General features: G+C 43.7%; 1 protein-coding gene across 2 annotated transcripts in view; it reads right to left on the bottom strand.

Annotated features, from left to right (window-relative positions):
- LOC145415094 (proteasome subunit beta type-5-like) overlaps nucleotides 1-18,544 on the bottom strand; it is a 130,161-nt gene that overhangs the window by 11,710 nt on the left and 99,907 nt on the right. Inside the window, exons 4-5 of one of the 2 annotated variants that reach the window (XM_080284508.1) lie at nucleotides 12,506-12,620; nucleotides 9,349-9,553 (exon numbers count right to left, since the gene is read on the bottom strand). In XM_080284508.1, the coding sequence (XP_080140634.1) occupies nucleotides 9,349-9,553; nucleotides 12,506-12,620 (320 nt within the window). The remainder of the gene's footprint in view (nucleotides 1-9,348; nucleotides 9,554-12,505; nucleotides 12,621-18,544) is intronic. The other variant, XM_080284509.1, reaches the window with a different exon arrangement.

Genomic DNA, 18,544 nt, shown 5'->3' on the forward strand with positions numbered 1-18,544 from the left:
GCCGTGGCCCGATACATTAAATTGGTGGCAGCGGTGGGATACGATACAAGTGCTAAAGGGATTTATGCTGTGAACCAGTAACCCTTGCAATCGCTCGTTCCTGAAGGTGAAACAGAAAATCTTACTCAACTGTTGTAAGGGGACTAATTACCAGTGAGTTAAGTGGAGCAGATAAACTGGAGTGGTGAATATTAATTCCTCCCATTACTCTGCCAGTGCGAGATTCCTATCTTAAGCACAAACTGGCAGTTATCTCGCCCTGTGGTGTGCGAGATATCTCCATCTTCAAACGCAAACTGGCAAGAATCTCGCTCTCGTGTGTGAGAGGAGAGATAAGGAGAGTTCAAGCCAGTGCGGTGAGGAGTGGGTCAACTAGCGACTTCAAGCAACTCCAGAGGCGCGGACGGCCGAAGCGAGCCGAGGGAGAGCGAGAGTGGGCGTATGTGGTGCCACGATCGTGTGTGGTATGTCGAGTGGTGTCACTGCCTGGCATGCTGCTAACTCCCACAGCGAGCGGGCTGCCGTGTATGGTTGGAGGAGTCTGGTGGAGTGTGGAACGTGGAATGTGGAACGTCATCCTGGACTTTCATATCTAGGTAGTGTCCATGCATTAGTAATCCACACACACACACTTGAAGCAACACACGTTAGTTAGTTAATGTGTGGAAATAAAGGTTTCTCAGAATTCCCTTGAAATAAATATACTTTCTGTGTATTTTATATGTGTTCCGTTCTCTGTCACTTACCGTAACTATCCTTTTATGTCAGTTTATCTTCCTGTAACTGGGAGGGGAATATTACTGACAAGGTTAGATGGATACAGTGAAAAAGTGGGGATGCAAAATTAGGGAAATAGAGATCAGCCAACCCCACTAGACTCAGCATTTTATGAGTGAGTTGATACATCAAATAAAAGTGCTCAGACATATTGAGTGAAGGACATATTGAGGATCAAGGTGATGAGGATATTTCTGAAAGACTGGATGAGGATTTGAATGCTTTGCATTTGCATTCTGGTCATACTTATTCAAGTCCCAGAGCAATCAGTTAGATCCAAAATGGCCACTAGTCTTGCTAATGAGGGTATTCCTAGTGAGAAGACTGTGGAAGTTGAGACTACAACAGTACCTTTGGTCACTCAGGATATGCAAAATCCAGTCATTACTGATAGTACTACAACCACTCACATACCTGTGTATACTTCAGATGTTTTCAGTACACCACAAGGTTTTGGACAGAATTTATTTTCTGTTCCTTATTCAAATGCATAGGGTATAAACACAGATGGTATTGGCATGCGAACCCAGAATCCTAATCAATGGGGCATGAATACTAATAATGGCATGCAAACCCAGGGCCCTTATCCAAATACCAGGGGCATGACTAACAATATGGGCGTGCAAAGTCAGACTAACCCTCCTCCTTTGTGGCAGATACCTGTACCTAATATGGCACCTACTAATCTGGCTACTGATATAGCACAGCACCATCCTAACTGTACTGAAAGTCAGGCCTTGGCGAAGGCAGGCATATGCTATGCAGAAGCTAGCAAAGCCTTGCAAACTTCGGGCTGGAGAGATACAGCTACTAGTTCTCCACAGCAAAGGTCCAAGGCTGTTAAGCCAAAAGTGCAAAGACGGTGTGTCATCCATGGGCAGTGTCCTTATCCTGCGGACTACTGCCCCTTTGTCATAGAAGAGAGGAAGAAACCAGGGAACCAAGCTAGTTCGGGGGAAGCTCAGGGCCGCATGCAAAAGTAATTAAAATAGTACAATCCACCGATGCGTGTGTGGCAGCTATTACTAAGGTGGACTTATTATCTATTCCTTGGATCATAGGGAAAGGCCAAGTGTCCCTGATCGTACATACAGGGGCATGTACAAACATTATTTCTAGTAAAGCGCTGGAATGACTTAAAAGTGAAATGCCTCTAACAAACTGGACATTATCAGCACCTGATGTAATGCTGACAGGTGTGACAGGGAGTAGAATGAAGATTGTAAGCCAGGTGCCGTTGACATTGAGGGCAGATAAACGATCTCCTGTGTTACGTGCTACATTTTATGTGGGTGAGGATTTTCCTCTGCCAGCTGATGGGCTGTTAGGCTTTGAAACCATGGAGGAGTATGATATAGTAATACATCCTCAAAGACATTCCATTTCCTTTAATGGGAAAGAGTTTGTAGGCCTTAATCCCTCAGTGACACGAACTGGAACTGGCATCCAATCAGGAGCCGTTCAATCAGTTGTGACCCCGACAAGTTAAGCGTCAAGGGAGTCCCCGGATGCACACGAAGCGGAGGGTATGGACTGGAAGAAAGTCAGGGCTATAGTGAGTGGTAATCACCACTTACCCAGTCGAACTGTCTGTAAAATTCCTGTCCGAGTACCTGACGTGTCGGTGGGAACTGATGTAGCATGCTTAACTGAGACTGTAAAACATAAGGCATTGTCGCTGGAATCGACTCTGGCTAGCATTGGCCAAGACCAGAAGACGCCCCTCTTCATCGCAAATATGAGTGGTGGTGCAGTTAAGCTCAGAGATGGTTGTTATATAGGCGACTTGATGTGCTATGGTGCCCCCATAAAGGAAGTCGACGACGTGCCGGTGATCTCTCCTGTAGTTACATCTCAAGCAACGACTCAGTCGGAACCTGTACGTCTGGCTAAGGAAAAACAACTGGAGCAATATGTGAAGGTCACGGATAATGTTGACCATAAAACACGACTCCTAGCCCTCCTTAGAGAATTTTCAGATGTAGTAGCACTTCCAGGAGAAGTGCTGGGTAGGACGGATAGGGTGAAGCATCATATTGGTTTGTGCCCTGGTACAAATCCAGTTTATGTGCCTGCATACCGTCTACCGCACAGCCAAAGGGAAGCAGTGGATGAGGAAGTTGAAAAGATGCTTCATGATGAAGTTATCCAGCCTTCCTACTCACCTTGGAATGCACCACTCTTTCTAGTGCCTAAGAAGGACGGTGGTGTGAGACCTGTTGTGGATTTTCGGAAAGTGAACAAGGTAACAGTATACTGTGTTTACTTGTCTGGATCTAGCGTCAGGGTATTGGCAGGTGGAGCTGACCGAAGAGTCGCGTCCCATTACTGCTTTTAGCACTCACCGTGGGCACTTTGAATTTCTCCAGATGCCTTTTGGACTGAGTAATGCTCCTTTAACATTTCAGCGGATGATAAACCAATTGTCTGGCGAGATGTTAGGGCAAGACGTCTTAGCGTATCTAGATGACCTAATCATCGTGAGTAACAATGTTAACAGTCATTTTAACAAGTTAAAACGAGTGATGGAAACCTTGAGATCCGCAGGTCTGAAAATTAAGCTGTCAAAGTGTGAATTTCTGAAATCCAGTATTAGATTTTTAGGACACCTAGTTAATGGTAATGGCATCAAGACTGTGCCGGACAAGGTAAGGCCAATGTTAAATTTCCCTACACCACAGAACAAGGATCAGATAAGATCGTTCCTAGGCCTCACTGGCTTTTATAGGAGTTTTGTCCACAGGTATACCATCATAGCATCACCTTTAACGACACTACTTAACAAGGATGCTGCATGGAAATGGGGACCCTCGGAAGAGAAAAGCTTCAACGAGCTCAAACAAGCCATGTCAGAAGCACCCGTATTAGCGTTTCCTGATTATACTCAACCTTTCTATCTGTGCACGGACGCCTCAGGTCTGGGTCTGGGAGCGGTGTTACAGCAGAAGGATGAGCAAGGTAAGACACACACCATAGCGTATGCTAGTAGGGCACTAAGACCCCCAGAGAAGAACTATTCGACGACACATTTGGAGACATTAGCAGTCGTGCGGGCGTTAGGACATTTCCGGGATATTATCTTTGGTTACCGGATAATTGTTTTAACTGACCATGCACCCATACACGACTTGTTTAAAGGAAAGAACTTGCACGGTAAGGTTGCGCGTTGGCTTGGCAAGGTAATGGAGTTTGATCCAGAGGTCAGATATTTACCAGGCCGTCAAAATGTCGTAGCCGACACGCTGAGTAGAAACATTGCTGCTACCATAGCCGAGGATGTTGCTCTTGCTGAGTATTCCTCAGACACGGTAAAAGCAGAACAACGTAATGATGCGATGTGGTCTCAAGTCATCTATGCCTTGGAGCCTGGCGACGAGACTTGTCTACCTGAACTCCCAGTACCAATGACTCACTTCCATCTTCAACAGGGTCTTTTGTATAAGCAACCCCAGGGAAGGACACTGCATATCAGTTGGTTGTTCCTGCTACCTTACAGCAAGCCGTGCTACAGTTAGTTCATGACTTACCTCAAGCGGGTCATCCCGGTTGCGACAGATGCATACGTGAGGCGAGAAAGAAATACTATTGGCCGACCATGAGGAAGGACATAGAAGCCCACGTCAGTCAATGTGTCAAATGCACGGAAATACGAGCAACGACGGGACTTCCAACTCCCATCTTAGAGTATCCTCTACCGGAAAAACCCTGGGATACAGTCTCAATTGATCTCTTAGCGTTGCCGAGATGTCGTCAAGGTTCAAGTTATGTACTGGTGGCAGTGGACCATTTCTCACGATTCACTGTTTTAGCACCTTTACAGACGAAAACTTCAGAGGAGGTGGCGCACGCTTTTGTGACTTCAGTGATTTGTCCATACTCTACACCTAAGGTATTGCTCAGCGATAATGGCAGTGAATTTCATAACCAGGTGTTACAAGAAATCTGTCGTATGTATGGAGTAAAGCAAGTTTTTGTAACGCCTTACAGTCCTAAGAGCAATGGCCCGCTGGAGAGGACAAACAGGAAGATACTGGAAGTCTTGAGACCAGTAATAACCTCAAATCAAGAGGATAACTGGGAAGACTGGTTATCACATGTAGTGGCGACCATCAACTCCTCAGAAAATTCATCAACTAGGAAGTCTCCTCATTATATCCTTTATGGAGAAGAGAAAGTGTTACCCTACGATTTGTTAGCTGGACCTCCTGCTCCAGTATACAACGAAGAAGACTACGCAAAGGTACAGTTGTTGAAATTCCAATGTATACACAGTGAAGTACGGAAAAGATTAAAAGCCTCAAGAGCGGAGATGATGGCGAAACAACACAAAGGTAGTCAAGAAAAGACGTTACAGGCAGGCCAGAAGGTCATGATCCACAACCCTGAGAGAATTTCCAAGCTCAGACCTAAGTTCCGCGGACCATATACCGTTGTGGAACGAGTACGTGGAAATACTTATAGAATAAAGGATGAAGCTAATGGAACTCAGGAGGTGGTACATGCTGACAGGATCAAACTAGTAAGTCAAGAGCTAGGCCTAACTAACCATGCGTCTGATGTGTTGTCCCCTCTGTCTTCGTCGCAGTCTATGTCGTTGTCCGTACCTGTCCCTAACCAAGAGTATCGCAGCAAGCTATGATCCCACAACAAGAGTGATTAAGGGAGTATCCTCTCTTGCAGAAAAATGTGGCTGTGGCTCATACTCCTCGTGCGTTGCTTGGGGTGGACCTATGGAAAGACGTCGGACACGGACATGACTGCGTTAATGCCAGGAGCACTGAAGAGCCCACTTGGAGAAGTCGTATTAGTGGAAGATGCAGTATGCGTCTACTATCCAATGGAAGGCTATCTCCAAACGCCAGATGTTGTCAAGGAGGTCTCCAAAGGCTTGTCGAATCTCAAACAGCAACTGTTGGAAGCGGGAAGAATGTTAAATCAAAACCCACGATTGACGAACTCTGACACTGAAGCTTTGGAACGAACCTTGCATGGAATTGTTGAGCTTCAGACTAGGCATATAGACAGGCTCACCAACAGGCTCACTAACTTGCATGTTGCTTTACCTAACATACACTCTGATCTTTCCAAGCATGTCCAAGCACGTACTAAGAGAGGACTTGTGGATTTTCTAGGAATCCTGTCTCAACAACTCTGGTACGGCATTAGATAAAGACGTAGTGCAACTGGGTAGACAGATGCATGACTTGACACTGGCCGCTAAAGCCAATAATAGATTAATCATGCATGGGTATAAACAGTTAGATGAGTTCACTAACAAAGCTAATAAGATAATTAGGACTACCAACCATCTAGCAGAGCTTGTAAACAACATCCAAATTAACCTACCAACCCTAGCTAACTTGGTGTTATTCGCTGAGTACTTACATGCTCTCGACGAGTCAACCACTGCTTTGGAGAAGCATCCAGCCAATATGGTGGACAGCTTAATCGATGCAAGTTTGAACAGGGTTAATGCTTTATTGCTTCCTACTAATATACTAACAAATGCACCTGATATAGCTATGTGGAAGCATGGTCTTATGCCACTCTTTGATCTGAGTCAACTGGAATATTATTACCCATTGTCGGAGGCCCAGTTGACCCATGAAGGCATCCTGATATTGGTACCTATGAGGAATGCTGTAACATACCAGGCATGGCGGTTCATTTCCTTCCCTTTTGCTACTGCTTATAATACACTTGTTATTGAAGAGAATCCTGAGGTGCTAGTTGTCTCGGATGACAAGAAAATGTGTAGCAGAAACGACTGTGGATGAATTTGAGAAGTCTAAGGCCTCATTTCTTGATCTCCATGTATGTCCTGCTTTCCATTTTGTCTTCGTACCATTAAAGGTAGAGGAGTGTAAGAGGGCCTTGTTGGACACAAATACTTCCTCTGCTCTGCAACATTGCACCTTCCAACCCATTCAATTGAAGTCAGTTTTCCATGCTCATATTCATGCGAAACAGTACTTTTACTTTCCTGAGACAGAGGACGTAACCGTGACTTGTGCCTTGCAGAATCAATTCCTTACAGTAAAGGGGTACTATATTGCACCTGATTTTTGTGAGTTACACAGTAAAGAGATAGCAGTTCTGCCTAGCAAGCATCATCTAGCTTTGTCAGTGAACTTCTCGTCCCAGTTACGACCCTTTTTACCTTCATTCAGTGTTACTTCCTTGAATATGAATAGGCTGTCTCATGTATTAAAAGAGCTTACCTTCCTCTCCCACCTGAACAGGACCAATTTAGAGCCTTATGTACTGTCCTATCTTCCTTCATACCTTTCTCCTTCCTATTTTGGTCCTGGCATTGGTCTTCTACTTATTGTGGTCTTGTCCTGTGTTTGTGGTTTAGGCTACTATTTAAGGCACCAATTAAGGAACCCACTGAGACCACGTGTCCGTACTCGCGGATTGCAAGTGGATGTTCCCAAATAGTTAGCTACCCTACACTCTGGTTAGGCTACACGGTAGTTAGGACACCAATGTCGACGAGGACGTCAATGGTGTGGCTGAGCGATGTTCTGGTGTCAACATCTTTTTCCATAAGAAGTTGTAGTATCACAAATTTTATATAATAATTTTTAAAGCTGTTTAGTCATAATTAACAGTGTGTAATGAAGTGTGAATGATAAACAACCAAATATCATTTCGCTGTTAGCTGTGGTATAGAAGAAGGTGGATGGCAGACCACAAGTGCCACCCTGTTTCAGTTATAAAATGAAGGTTAAGAGAAGTGAAAAGATATCTGAATAGTGCGTAAGTGTAAAGTCCTGGGGAACCATTTATTATGTTGGTACAGTATATGTGAATGTACTTAATACCATTCTATAGAGGTGTATAATGTGCTAGTAGAGTTGTCATTTATCTCTACTTTTTGCATAAGCCCAGAGTATATGTAAATACTTGGCACCTCACTTTTAGCTGACCTCAGCACCACGCCCAACTCGGCACGGTGAGCGTACAGCATCAGAAGAAGTCATATAGTTATCAAGGGAGGTGGTATCGCTCTTACATATCTCTCGGGTCGCAGTTATATTATTCTGTGCCCAATAAAGAGAGATTTAATCTGCTCATTTCTGTCACCTTACGCAACCACTTAATATAACAGACCAGCTTCCACCTCCTAGTGGCAGAGGACCTTTGGTGGAAAGTGTCGGGCAGTGACGGCGAGTGGCTGACGTGTACTGCAGACAGTGTCGTCGATCTCCAACCCGGTGGTCTAGTTATACAATAACAGCAGAACACATAATATGTAGTCAGCTGTGCTATTCCATATAACGGCTAGAGAATTGGAGGATCCGGTGGAATTAGCGGCTAAACTGACACATAAATTTGGTGCTAGCGGTGGCACGATATTTGGTGCTAGCTGTGGCCCGATACATTAGGTTAAATGTTTCATTTACACCCCTCAAGGCTGATCATAAAAACAAACACTGGTTACCATCCATTCATCCATCATCCAATCCTACGTTGCCCCATGAGGAGCGTAGGAGCCCGGGGCTAGGCAGTGGTCCTGATATTTAAGATGAGAGTGACCAACCTCACTCATCCCTGAGTGGCATTACGTGAGCAATAAACCCCAACCACCCCTTGGATATAAACCTTCACCGGCTCAATCCGATTGGAGCATAATAATTACCCACTAAACCACCAGGTGCCAAAATTTGGTTGTATGGTTACCACCCAGCATAGTAGATAGTTTCCTGGTGTACAGGAAACCATTTGGCTTGTCACTGAGTGTAGAGTCACCCATAGGCAGAAGGAAGAGGAAAGAATGAAGGAATGAAAGACAGAAGAGGGAGTCTAAAGTCACCCGTAGGCAGAAGGACGAGGAAAGACTGAAGGAAAGAAAGATAGAAGATGGAAGGAAAGAAGGATGGAGGAGAGGACAGGGCAGACACCCAAGAGCAGCACTACATTGAGTGAGTGGATGGTGAGTGCCCCCACCTACCACACACTGGTTACTATGTATGAAATTCATATACTGTACTTCCTAACCAATTTACTCTGGCCTTACCACAAGAGAAAGATGGACACCTGTAGGGAAAAAAAAAAGGGGGAAAAAAAAAGTTCTTAAGGCTAACAGTGGTTATGGAAAGGGAAGGAGATGAAATAAATTACTGAAAGTTGCACATTGCACCCTAGTTATTGCTTATTTGGATAACTGGCACCTCAATCAGGTTCTAACAGTAGCCACTCATTCCTCATCAGATGTTTCAAGTTCCCTGCCAGCAAGGAAAATTATGACTATAATAATTCCACAACTACAGTGAGAGGAGCAAAAATATTTCATGGGTAAGTATGCCATGCCACATTCAAGATGCAGATGTATGTTTGAAGGCATTTCCTAAGTGTTCTTAAATTTGTCAAATAGCTGCACAACCAGGAATTTCATAACCATTACTAGTTGTAGTCCATGGGTTAAAAAACTTCTACTCCCACTTTCCACTTCATCCCATTCATAAAAGTTTACATAACTACACACTGGCACACTATGCCAATCGAGACTGCTGTCTCTATTTTCAAATCTGGTGATGTACAAACATTATCAAAAGGTGTGCTTACCACGCACGATGCCTCCAGAGTATGCATCACGGTGGGTGGCATGGTATATGGCACGGCGACCTAGCTCTTGTGCCTCTTTGTCCTCCAGGTTCCAGTGGTACCCTGAGTCCAGAACACCATATGCAGTGATTGAACCAGAGCCCACACTGAACACATTGCCAGGCATGCGGTTACCATCACTGTCAACATAGTAAAGCCCAGGACCCTTTGGGATGAAGAGGAATGGAGGGTTACCAGATGCAGTATGACATTAAGGACAAAAAAATAAAGGTACACTAAACATTTTCATACAGCATATACACAGTGCTACATAATTAAATAATTAATGAGAGCTGATCAATAATATTACAGGGTAAATACAAACTTGTTAATTTCGTAACATTACTGGAATACGGTAAATCCGCAGACATATACTGCATTTCGTGGCATGTAAGACACTGCACTGTGTAAGATGCACATTAATTTTGGAAAAGCATGTCTATGGAAAAAGTTTATGACTCCTAACCAACAACCACTAAAACTTCAGCTTGATATACACAGTCACACAAATGCACCTCTCCATTCAATAACTTCATTCACAATTAGTCCTCAGTCAGTAGTTTCATTATTACTGAATATAAGAACTAAAGTAATGAAAATTTGTATCACATTCATACATTTAAACTCTACAAATTACTTCTGCCCATCCTTCTTCTTTACTGAGTCTGAACCAGTGGGTTTGTACATACATAGGCACCTCTCAGTATCTCTATCATGGTAGGTGAAGACAACCATCATCCACTCACATGAGGTAGTGTTGCCTGCTTCTTCTTTCACCTTTATCATTCTTTTTCTCTGTCTGTCCTCCTCTCTTCCTATTTCTTCAATCTTCCCTTTCTCTTACTCTTCTTTCCTTTTCAGGTAGCTTTACATTGGGTGACAAGCCTAATGGTTTCCTGTAAGCCAGGAAATCATTTACAATGCTAGGTGGTAACCATATAACCAACCCATTACGTATTTCCTACGTGTCGGCAGAGGGTTAGTGCCCTCCCTGTAAAGCAACTCAAAGACAAACAGCCACCCCTTACGGGATTATGGTGTCTGGCTATAGATTGATAGACAGATAGTATCTCTATTCAGTACTTTTCATCATTCAACTAGTCTGCTATATAAAAGTTAAAATCTGTAACAGTCATACATATGTACATATGTACACCAGAAATCGTTTCAGTCTACTCTTCTTTGTTGAGCTTGACCCAGCTGGGTTTGTCCTCACATCACTTAATTGCATGCGAAGTATCAGCATGATTCATGCAAAGAGAATATAAAACCATAAAAAATAAAAGCCAATAGAAATTTACAAACATCTGCTTATTTTAAAAATCCATGCTTGCATTGAGGACTTTTAATTATATTCACCAGCAGACACCAGGTGGCAGCACTGTCTGTATGAACACAAAGAGCTGTGGCTCTCCTTGAAGTTTTTCCTAAATCTTCTGAGTAAACATTCATCTTCTATCTATTTATCTATTGCCAAATGCCTCAATCCCATACGGGGTGGGCACAAACAAATCGCCTCCACATTGCCCTGTCCCCCGCCATTTCACTGCCCTGCTCCCAACTCACACCCCCCTCTCTCATATACCTCTCCACCCCATCCCTCCATCTCATCCTCGTTCTCCCCCTCCACCTCACTCACATACACACTCCTCATCAGTCACTCACCCTCCATCCTCTCCATATGGCCAAACCACCTCAGTGTGTTCCTCCTAATGCTTCCTATCACATCCACATCCACACCACAAACTTGTCTGTCTGTCTCTCCATGTGACTCCACTGGCTCCTCTTAAATAACTCATTTCCAATGCTCTCACTCTTGACTTGTGTCCTTCCAACAACGTCCAAGCTTCACTTCCATACGTTAGTTGGTATCGCAATACTGTCATGTAGTAACTTTTTCACTTCCATGCTCACTTCCCTGTTTCTTATCACTGCTTTCAAGGAACCAACAACCTCTCTTCCTTGTTGTACTCTTTCAAGCACTTCACCCTCCAAACTTCCATCCTTACTCATCACACTACCCAAGTACTTAAACGTACTCACATTTTCCAATTACTAACCATCCAACCTCACTGTACATTCACTGACTTCACCTCTCTCAAAGACCATCACTTTACTCTTCCCTACATTCACCTTTAGATTCCGTTTCTTACACACTCTCCCAAACTCATCCACCAAGCCTTGCAGCTCCCCTTCGTCTTCACTCAACAACACAGTATCATCTGCAAACAACAGCACAGGGAGTTTCCAAACACTACCCTCTCTCACTAAGGCCACTCCAACATCCACTATTCTACCTTGTACCTCTTTTATTACCTCATCCATGTACAGATTGAACAACCATGGAGAAATGACACATCCCTGTTTCAACCCAAGCTTCAATGAGAAAAATTCACTCAGTTCACCATCCACACACACTGCAGCCTTAGCACCATCATACATACTCTTCACAGTATTCAACAACTTCCCATCTACTCCATATATTCTTAATACTTTCCACAATCCTTGTCTATCCACCCTGTCATATGCTTTCTCTAAATCCGTGAAGGCCACATACAACTTCTTTCCCTTCTCTACAAACTTTTCCACTAAGAATGAATATCTGATCTACACAACCTCTTCCCTTCCTAAAGCCTCCCTGTTCTTCTCCAACTAATTCCTCTGTTCTTTCCCTAACTCTGTCAGTAAGTATCCTACCATACACTTTTCCTATTACACTAAGAAGACAATTGCCCCTATGATTACCACACACTTCTTTTTCCTCTTTTCTTTTGTACACGGGAATAATTATACCTGACTTCCAATCCCCAGGGACTCTACCTTCCTCCTATGCCAATCTGCACATCTTATTTTTCACAATTTATCAACAGTTTTAGTTTAATTGTTTTTACTGTACAGTCTACCAATGATAGCCAGTTTATAGGATACCTGTACATGTAGCTGTTTTGAATAGAGCCAGAGCTAATGCCAGTCTAACCCCATGACACTCATCTCTGAAGATACACAGTGACTTTTCTGTGTATTTTTTAGGGAAAAAATGCACCTTATACAGTAGGCCGCAAAGTGCGGTAATTATTTTAACAGCTTACAGTGGTAGCGTTATGCAAGGATGACATACCTTCTGATCCCACCCTGCAATCATGACTCCCATGGACAATCCATAACCCTTGTACTGATAAACCATGTTGGCAAGTAGCTTTGATGCAGCAGCCACAGAGATGCGCTCTCGGTTTCTGGAAGGAGCAAAAACGCTGGAAACTGTATTTAAGGTGAATAATAGTTTGCATTCTAACAACATCAATATGCCCATTGTCGTCAAAAATGTAGGGTGCCTAATTCTGCAAATGTATTCACATCACATCACATCATACCTCTACCCCCATGCTATTCTTTATGCCCATTCATCAGGTCACTAATGAAATCTATGTACTGTAATGTCAAGTCCTTCACTTTATCTATCTATCTATCTATCTATTGCCTGACGCCTTAATCCCATATGGGGTGGCCAAAAACAAATCGCCTCCACGTCACCCTGTCCCCCGTCATTTCACTGCCCTGCTCCCAGCTCACACCTCCCTCTCTCATATACCTCTCCACTCCATCCCTCCATCTCATCCTTGGCCTCCCCCTCCCTCTCTCCCCCTCCACCTCACTCACATACACTCTCCTCATCAGTCTCTCACTCTCCATCCTCTCCACATGGCCAAAACACCTCAGTGTGTTTCTCCTAAGCTTCCTATCATATCCACATCCACACCACAATGCTCCTTCACATCCTCATTTGTCAGTCTGTCTCTCCATGTGACTCCACATGCTCCTCTCAAATAACTCATTTCCACAGCTCTCACTCTTGACTTGTGTCCTTCCAACAACGTCCAAGCTTCACTTCCATACGTTAGAGTTGGTATCACAAAACTGTATTGTACGGTAATAACTTTTTCATTTCCATGCTCACTTCCCTGTTTCTTATCACTGCTTTCATGAAACCAGCAACCTTTCTTCATTGTTGTACCCTTTCAAGCACTTCACCCTCCAAACTTCCATCCTTATTCATCACACTAGACAAGTACTTAAACGTACTCACATTTTCCATTTCCTCATCATCAAACCTCACTGTACATTCACTGACTTCACTTCTCTCAAAAACCATAACTTTACTCTTCCCTATATTCAACTTCAGATTCTGTTTCTTACACACTTTCCCAAACTCATCCACCAAGCCTTGCAGCTCTCCTTCGTCTTCACTTAACAACATAGTATCATCTGCAAACAACAGTACAGGGAGTTTCCAAACACTGCCCTCTCTCATTAGGGCCACTCCAACATCCACTGCCCCATCCATATACAGACTGAACAACCATGGAGATATGACACATCCCTGTTTCAGCCCAACCTTCAAACTGAAAAACTCACTCAGTTCACTATCCACATGCACTGCAGTCTTAACACTCTCATACTCTTCACAGCATTCAACAACCTCCCAGTGCAAACACCCTCATACTCTTCACAGCATTCAACAACCTCCCATCTACTCCATATATTCTTAATACTTTCCACAATCCTTGTCTATCCACCGTCATATGCTTTCTCTAAATCCATGAAGGCCGCATACAACTTCTTTTCCTTCTCTACAAACTTTTCCACTAAGGATCTAAGAATGAATATCTGATCTACACAACCTCTTCCCTTCCTAAAGCCTCCCTGTTCTTCTCCAACTAATTCCTCTGTTATTTCCCTACCTCTGTCAATAAGCATCCTACTGTATATTCTTCCTATTACACTAAGAAGACAAATGCCCCTATGATTACCACACACTTCTTTTTCCCCTTTTCCTTTGTGCAAGGGAATACAGTAATAATACCTGACCTCCAATCCTCTGGAACTCTACCTTTCTCCCAGGCCACTCTGCACATCATTCACATCCATTCTACTACTATCTCTCGCACATGCTTCAGCATTTCACCACACACTCCATCAATTCCAGGGGCTTTCCCATTTTGAATCTTCATTGCTTCCACAACTTCCATCCTACTGATTTCTTCCTGTCTTCTCACCTCCCTCCTTCTCCCAGTCATTCCCCAGCCACTTATACTCACATTACTTTCATTCTCTATGTTCAACAATTCATTAAAGTGTTCTCTCCATCTGCTCACTTCTTCTCCCATCTTAACTAGTGATCTACCATTTTTATCTTTCACTCCCCTACTAACTTCATTGCCACCCTTTCTGACTTTCTTTACCTCTTTCCAGAACATTTTCTTACATTTCCTCCACTTCACACTCAAATTCCTTCCAAATTCCTCATCCACTCTCTTCTTACTCTCTCTTACTAATCTTTTCACCTCTCTCTTCCTTTGTACATATAACTCTCTCTTCCGTCTCTCAACTTCTTCCACGTCCCTATTTCTCATCCATTCATTATACAGTATGCTTTTTTCTTTTGTGCCACAGCCTGTCTCACCTCTTCATTCCACCATGCTGTTCCTTGCACTCCCTTTCGTCTTCTCTTCACCCCACACACCACCTCATACGCCACACATATTTCTTCTGTGAATATTTTGCACATGCCTTCCACGTCCCCCATTTGCTCCAATTCATATTTACCCAATCGTTCCTCCACTTCTCTCATGTATTCTGTCTTTTCTCATCCTCTTGTAACCTTTCCACTCTCCTTGCATCTACTCCTTCCTCTTGTCCTTCCCTTCTTCTATTTCTCCATTTTACTTGGACCTTGATTCTCACCACCACCAAGTAGTGGTCAGAAAGTCCACTCCCCCAACCTCTACATGTTCTTGCATCCATTACACATCTTCGCATCCTTTCATCCATACACACACAATCAATCATTGCCTTCCTTTCATTCAGTTCATCATCCACCCTTCTCATCACTCGCCATGTATACCTGTGGATCATTTTGTGCCTGAAGAGGGTATTGGCTATCGCCAACCCCCTCCTGGCACAAATGTCCACTAAAGCACTGCCATTCTCATCTACAGTCACTACTTGTTTTATGATGGGGCTACGTCAGGTCATACCATAACGTATAACAATTTTATAATAAATCGCGAGACTGAAACACATTATAAAAGGGGCGTTACGTCAACTCAACTTCCCAAAGTCACCTACCCAAGCCTAAAACAAAAATGACAACCCACCTTAATTACTTCCTGTGTCGGACCAAGTTGTCTCCAAGACTAAAACATCACACCAATACAGGCAGCGTTACTCACGTACAGTAAATCATTGCAGCAACACAACAAACACACTTGCGCAACATTGGCCTGGTGCTACATGATGTACAGGCCTACAATAGCACGATGCTTGGCTGAGAGGTGACGATAGCTGGGGGGCACACGTGAACGAGTGGAAAAGGCAGGGCTTTGAAGGGGTGGCAGGACAGCAACTGAACCAAAACAATGCTCTGTAAGCTGGGGCCGCCATCTTGCCTGAGACAAGCGATGGTCACCTTGCGTGTGCCAGGTGCTTTCTACGAAATTTTCCAATGACAATATAATTACATATACCGGGAAATTTATAATAAATCGGATTTTGGGGTGTATTATAGTTGACTGAAAAACTCCATCTACATGATGCACAACTGTCAAGAAAAACACAATTTGTAGATGGTTATGCCCGTGAAGTGATGCCTACATTTCTGGGGACTTAACTAGTGTGACTGAGAATCTGACTCACTTCAATGGGTGCAATGCTGATAGCTGTCTCCCTTTCATGCTTTTTTTTTCCTTGATATTTGGACCTCATATCATTCTAAGGTGGGGGAAATTATAAGGATGATTGTGACAGTAATCATAATGAGCAATCCAACATCTGACATCTTTCAGTATCCATATATCACATCACATTATTGCCAGTATTACCTTCACAAAAATAAACAAATTTCTGATACTAGTATTTTAAATTTTCAATATGGATAGTTCTTCAACAGTTACTGACTACATTTGAACCTAACTGTATCGTCCTAAAATAAGAGTGGCAGCCTTCTCGGGCCATTTAATGCTCTGCATCTATATGCCTCAGCCAGTAAGGCCAGACTGGTTTAGATGAAAAGACAAAGGTATAGGAATGGCACTTTCGAAGTTCTGACACTTTAACCCAAGGTGGTGGGAGGTTATGTATACGTGACGACGTGGGGACGTCCGGGTAGCTTTATTTTTTTTTTTACTGCTAGGAAGAAGGAACCAAAGAGCAGGAGCCCACAAACCCCTCCATCCAAGAAAAAAACAAAAACAATAGAAGTGAGAGCCAAATTCTAGATCTGATCATTTCAAGATGCCTGGACACACTGTTTGAAAGACTGGAAATCATAGGAAGTGGGAAATACAGAGGGAGACAGTTCCAGAGTTGGCCTGTTGCATAAACGAAGGACTGGGAGTAACGGTTAACTCTTGCATTAAAGAGCTGGACAGAAAAGGGAAGAGAGTTTGTTGCTATATGGGTGCTACGTGCCCGCCGTAGAGGTGGAGGGATGCAAGCAGACAGTTCAGATGAGCAATGACCATGGGAGTAGCAACAGAAAAGAGATAAAGATGCAACAGTGCGGCAAAGAGGTTGAAGGAAGCCAGTAACAGGAGGAGAGTTAATGAGATAAAAAGCCTTTGACTCCACCCTATTGAGAAGAGGTGTATGTGGGGAGCCTTCCCACACGAGAGTTGTACTCTACACAGGGGTGACTAAAACCCGTGTATAAAGTCAACAACTGTGCAGGGGTAAAGAAGGTACGGAGTCGGCTCAGCACACCCAACCTCTTGGAATCAGATTTTACAGGGATGTAATATGATCTTTCCAGATAAGTCCCAAGTGAATGAAACCCCAAGCATGCTGACGGATGATGCAGGATTAAGCTGGATATTATTACAGTAAACATTACTGGGTACTCCTGTGGAAGATTTTGTTGGGTTGATAGGTATAAGAACTGAGTCTTTCATGCTTTAAAAACAAGATCATTTTTACTCCAGTCAGAGATATGAGCCAAGTCAGACATTCGGTGTGCCACAGCCTCATCCCTCGTTTCCTGAAGTAATTGCTGAGATGGACGTTACAGGAACCGAATGGAAGGATGAAGGGTGGAGTCATCAGCGTACAAGTGGACAGGGTTAGATGTACAGCTTAGAAGGTCACTGATGAATAAAAGGAAGGGCTGGTGATAGGGCAGAGCCCTGAGGAACACCACTGTTGATAGACCTAGGAGAAGAACGATGGCTGTCTACAACAGCGGATATAGAACAACCGGAAAGGAAGCTATAGATGAAGGCACAGATAGATGGATAGAAACCTTAAGAGGGCAGTTTGGAAATTAAAGGTTTATGCCAGACTCGATCGAAAGCCTTTGAGATGTCAAGTGCAATGGCAAAGCTTTTGCCAAAGTCCCAAAAGGAGGATGACCAGAAGTCTGAAAGCTAGATGAGAAGATCGCCAGTGGAATGTCCCTGACGGAACCCATACTGACGATCAAAAAGAAGGTTGTGATAGGAAAGATACTCTAAAATTTTTCTATTAAGACATGGCTCATAAACTTTTGAGACAAAGGATGTTAAAGCAATGGGATGCTAGTTAGAAGGATGGGAATGATCACCCTTCTTTGGGACTGGCTGAATGAGAGCAAATTTCCGGCAAGAAGGAGAGGAACAAGTTGACAGATACAGGAGAAAGAGTTTACTAGACAGGGCATAAGCACAGACGCACAGTTCTCAAGGACAGCAGGAGGGACTCCATCAGGCCCATGTGTATACAAGATCTAGTGTTTCACAGCATTGTCTGAATGTTCTGCAGGTTATTTCCACCACATGCAGCCACTGGCAACCCTCCTGCATGCATCCGAATCATGCTCCAGTTACCTGCCTACCTCCATAATGGACAGACCTACACAAAAAGCTTTCCCCGAGTCCGGGTCCTCGGCTGAGTGCCTGCAGCCACCAACTTCAACACCAATGAAGTCTAAAGGCCAGAAAAGAAAAGGTCTTCATGACAGTGCAATAGGGAGAGAGCCTGAGGTGACATTACCACCAATTGTGAGTGGGGAAAGTGACTCTTTCCCTGAGGAAAGTGACCACGTCATGATGAGTGTCAATATTTATGCGTCGCACGAGGAGGGTGGATCACGTGAGTCCTCCACTGTGCGCCCAATGTTTCCCCCTGA

This window comes from Coenobita brevimanus, chromosome 101 (genome assembly GCF_032717465.1).
Source record: "Coenobita brevimanus isolate Jiangsu-jjx chromosome 101, ASM3271746v2, whole genome shotgun sequence".
Taxonomy (NCBI): domain Eukaryota; kingdom Metazoa; phylum Arthropoda; class Malacostraca; order Decapoda; family Coenobitidae; genus Coenobita; species Coenobita brevimanus.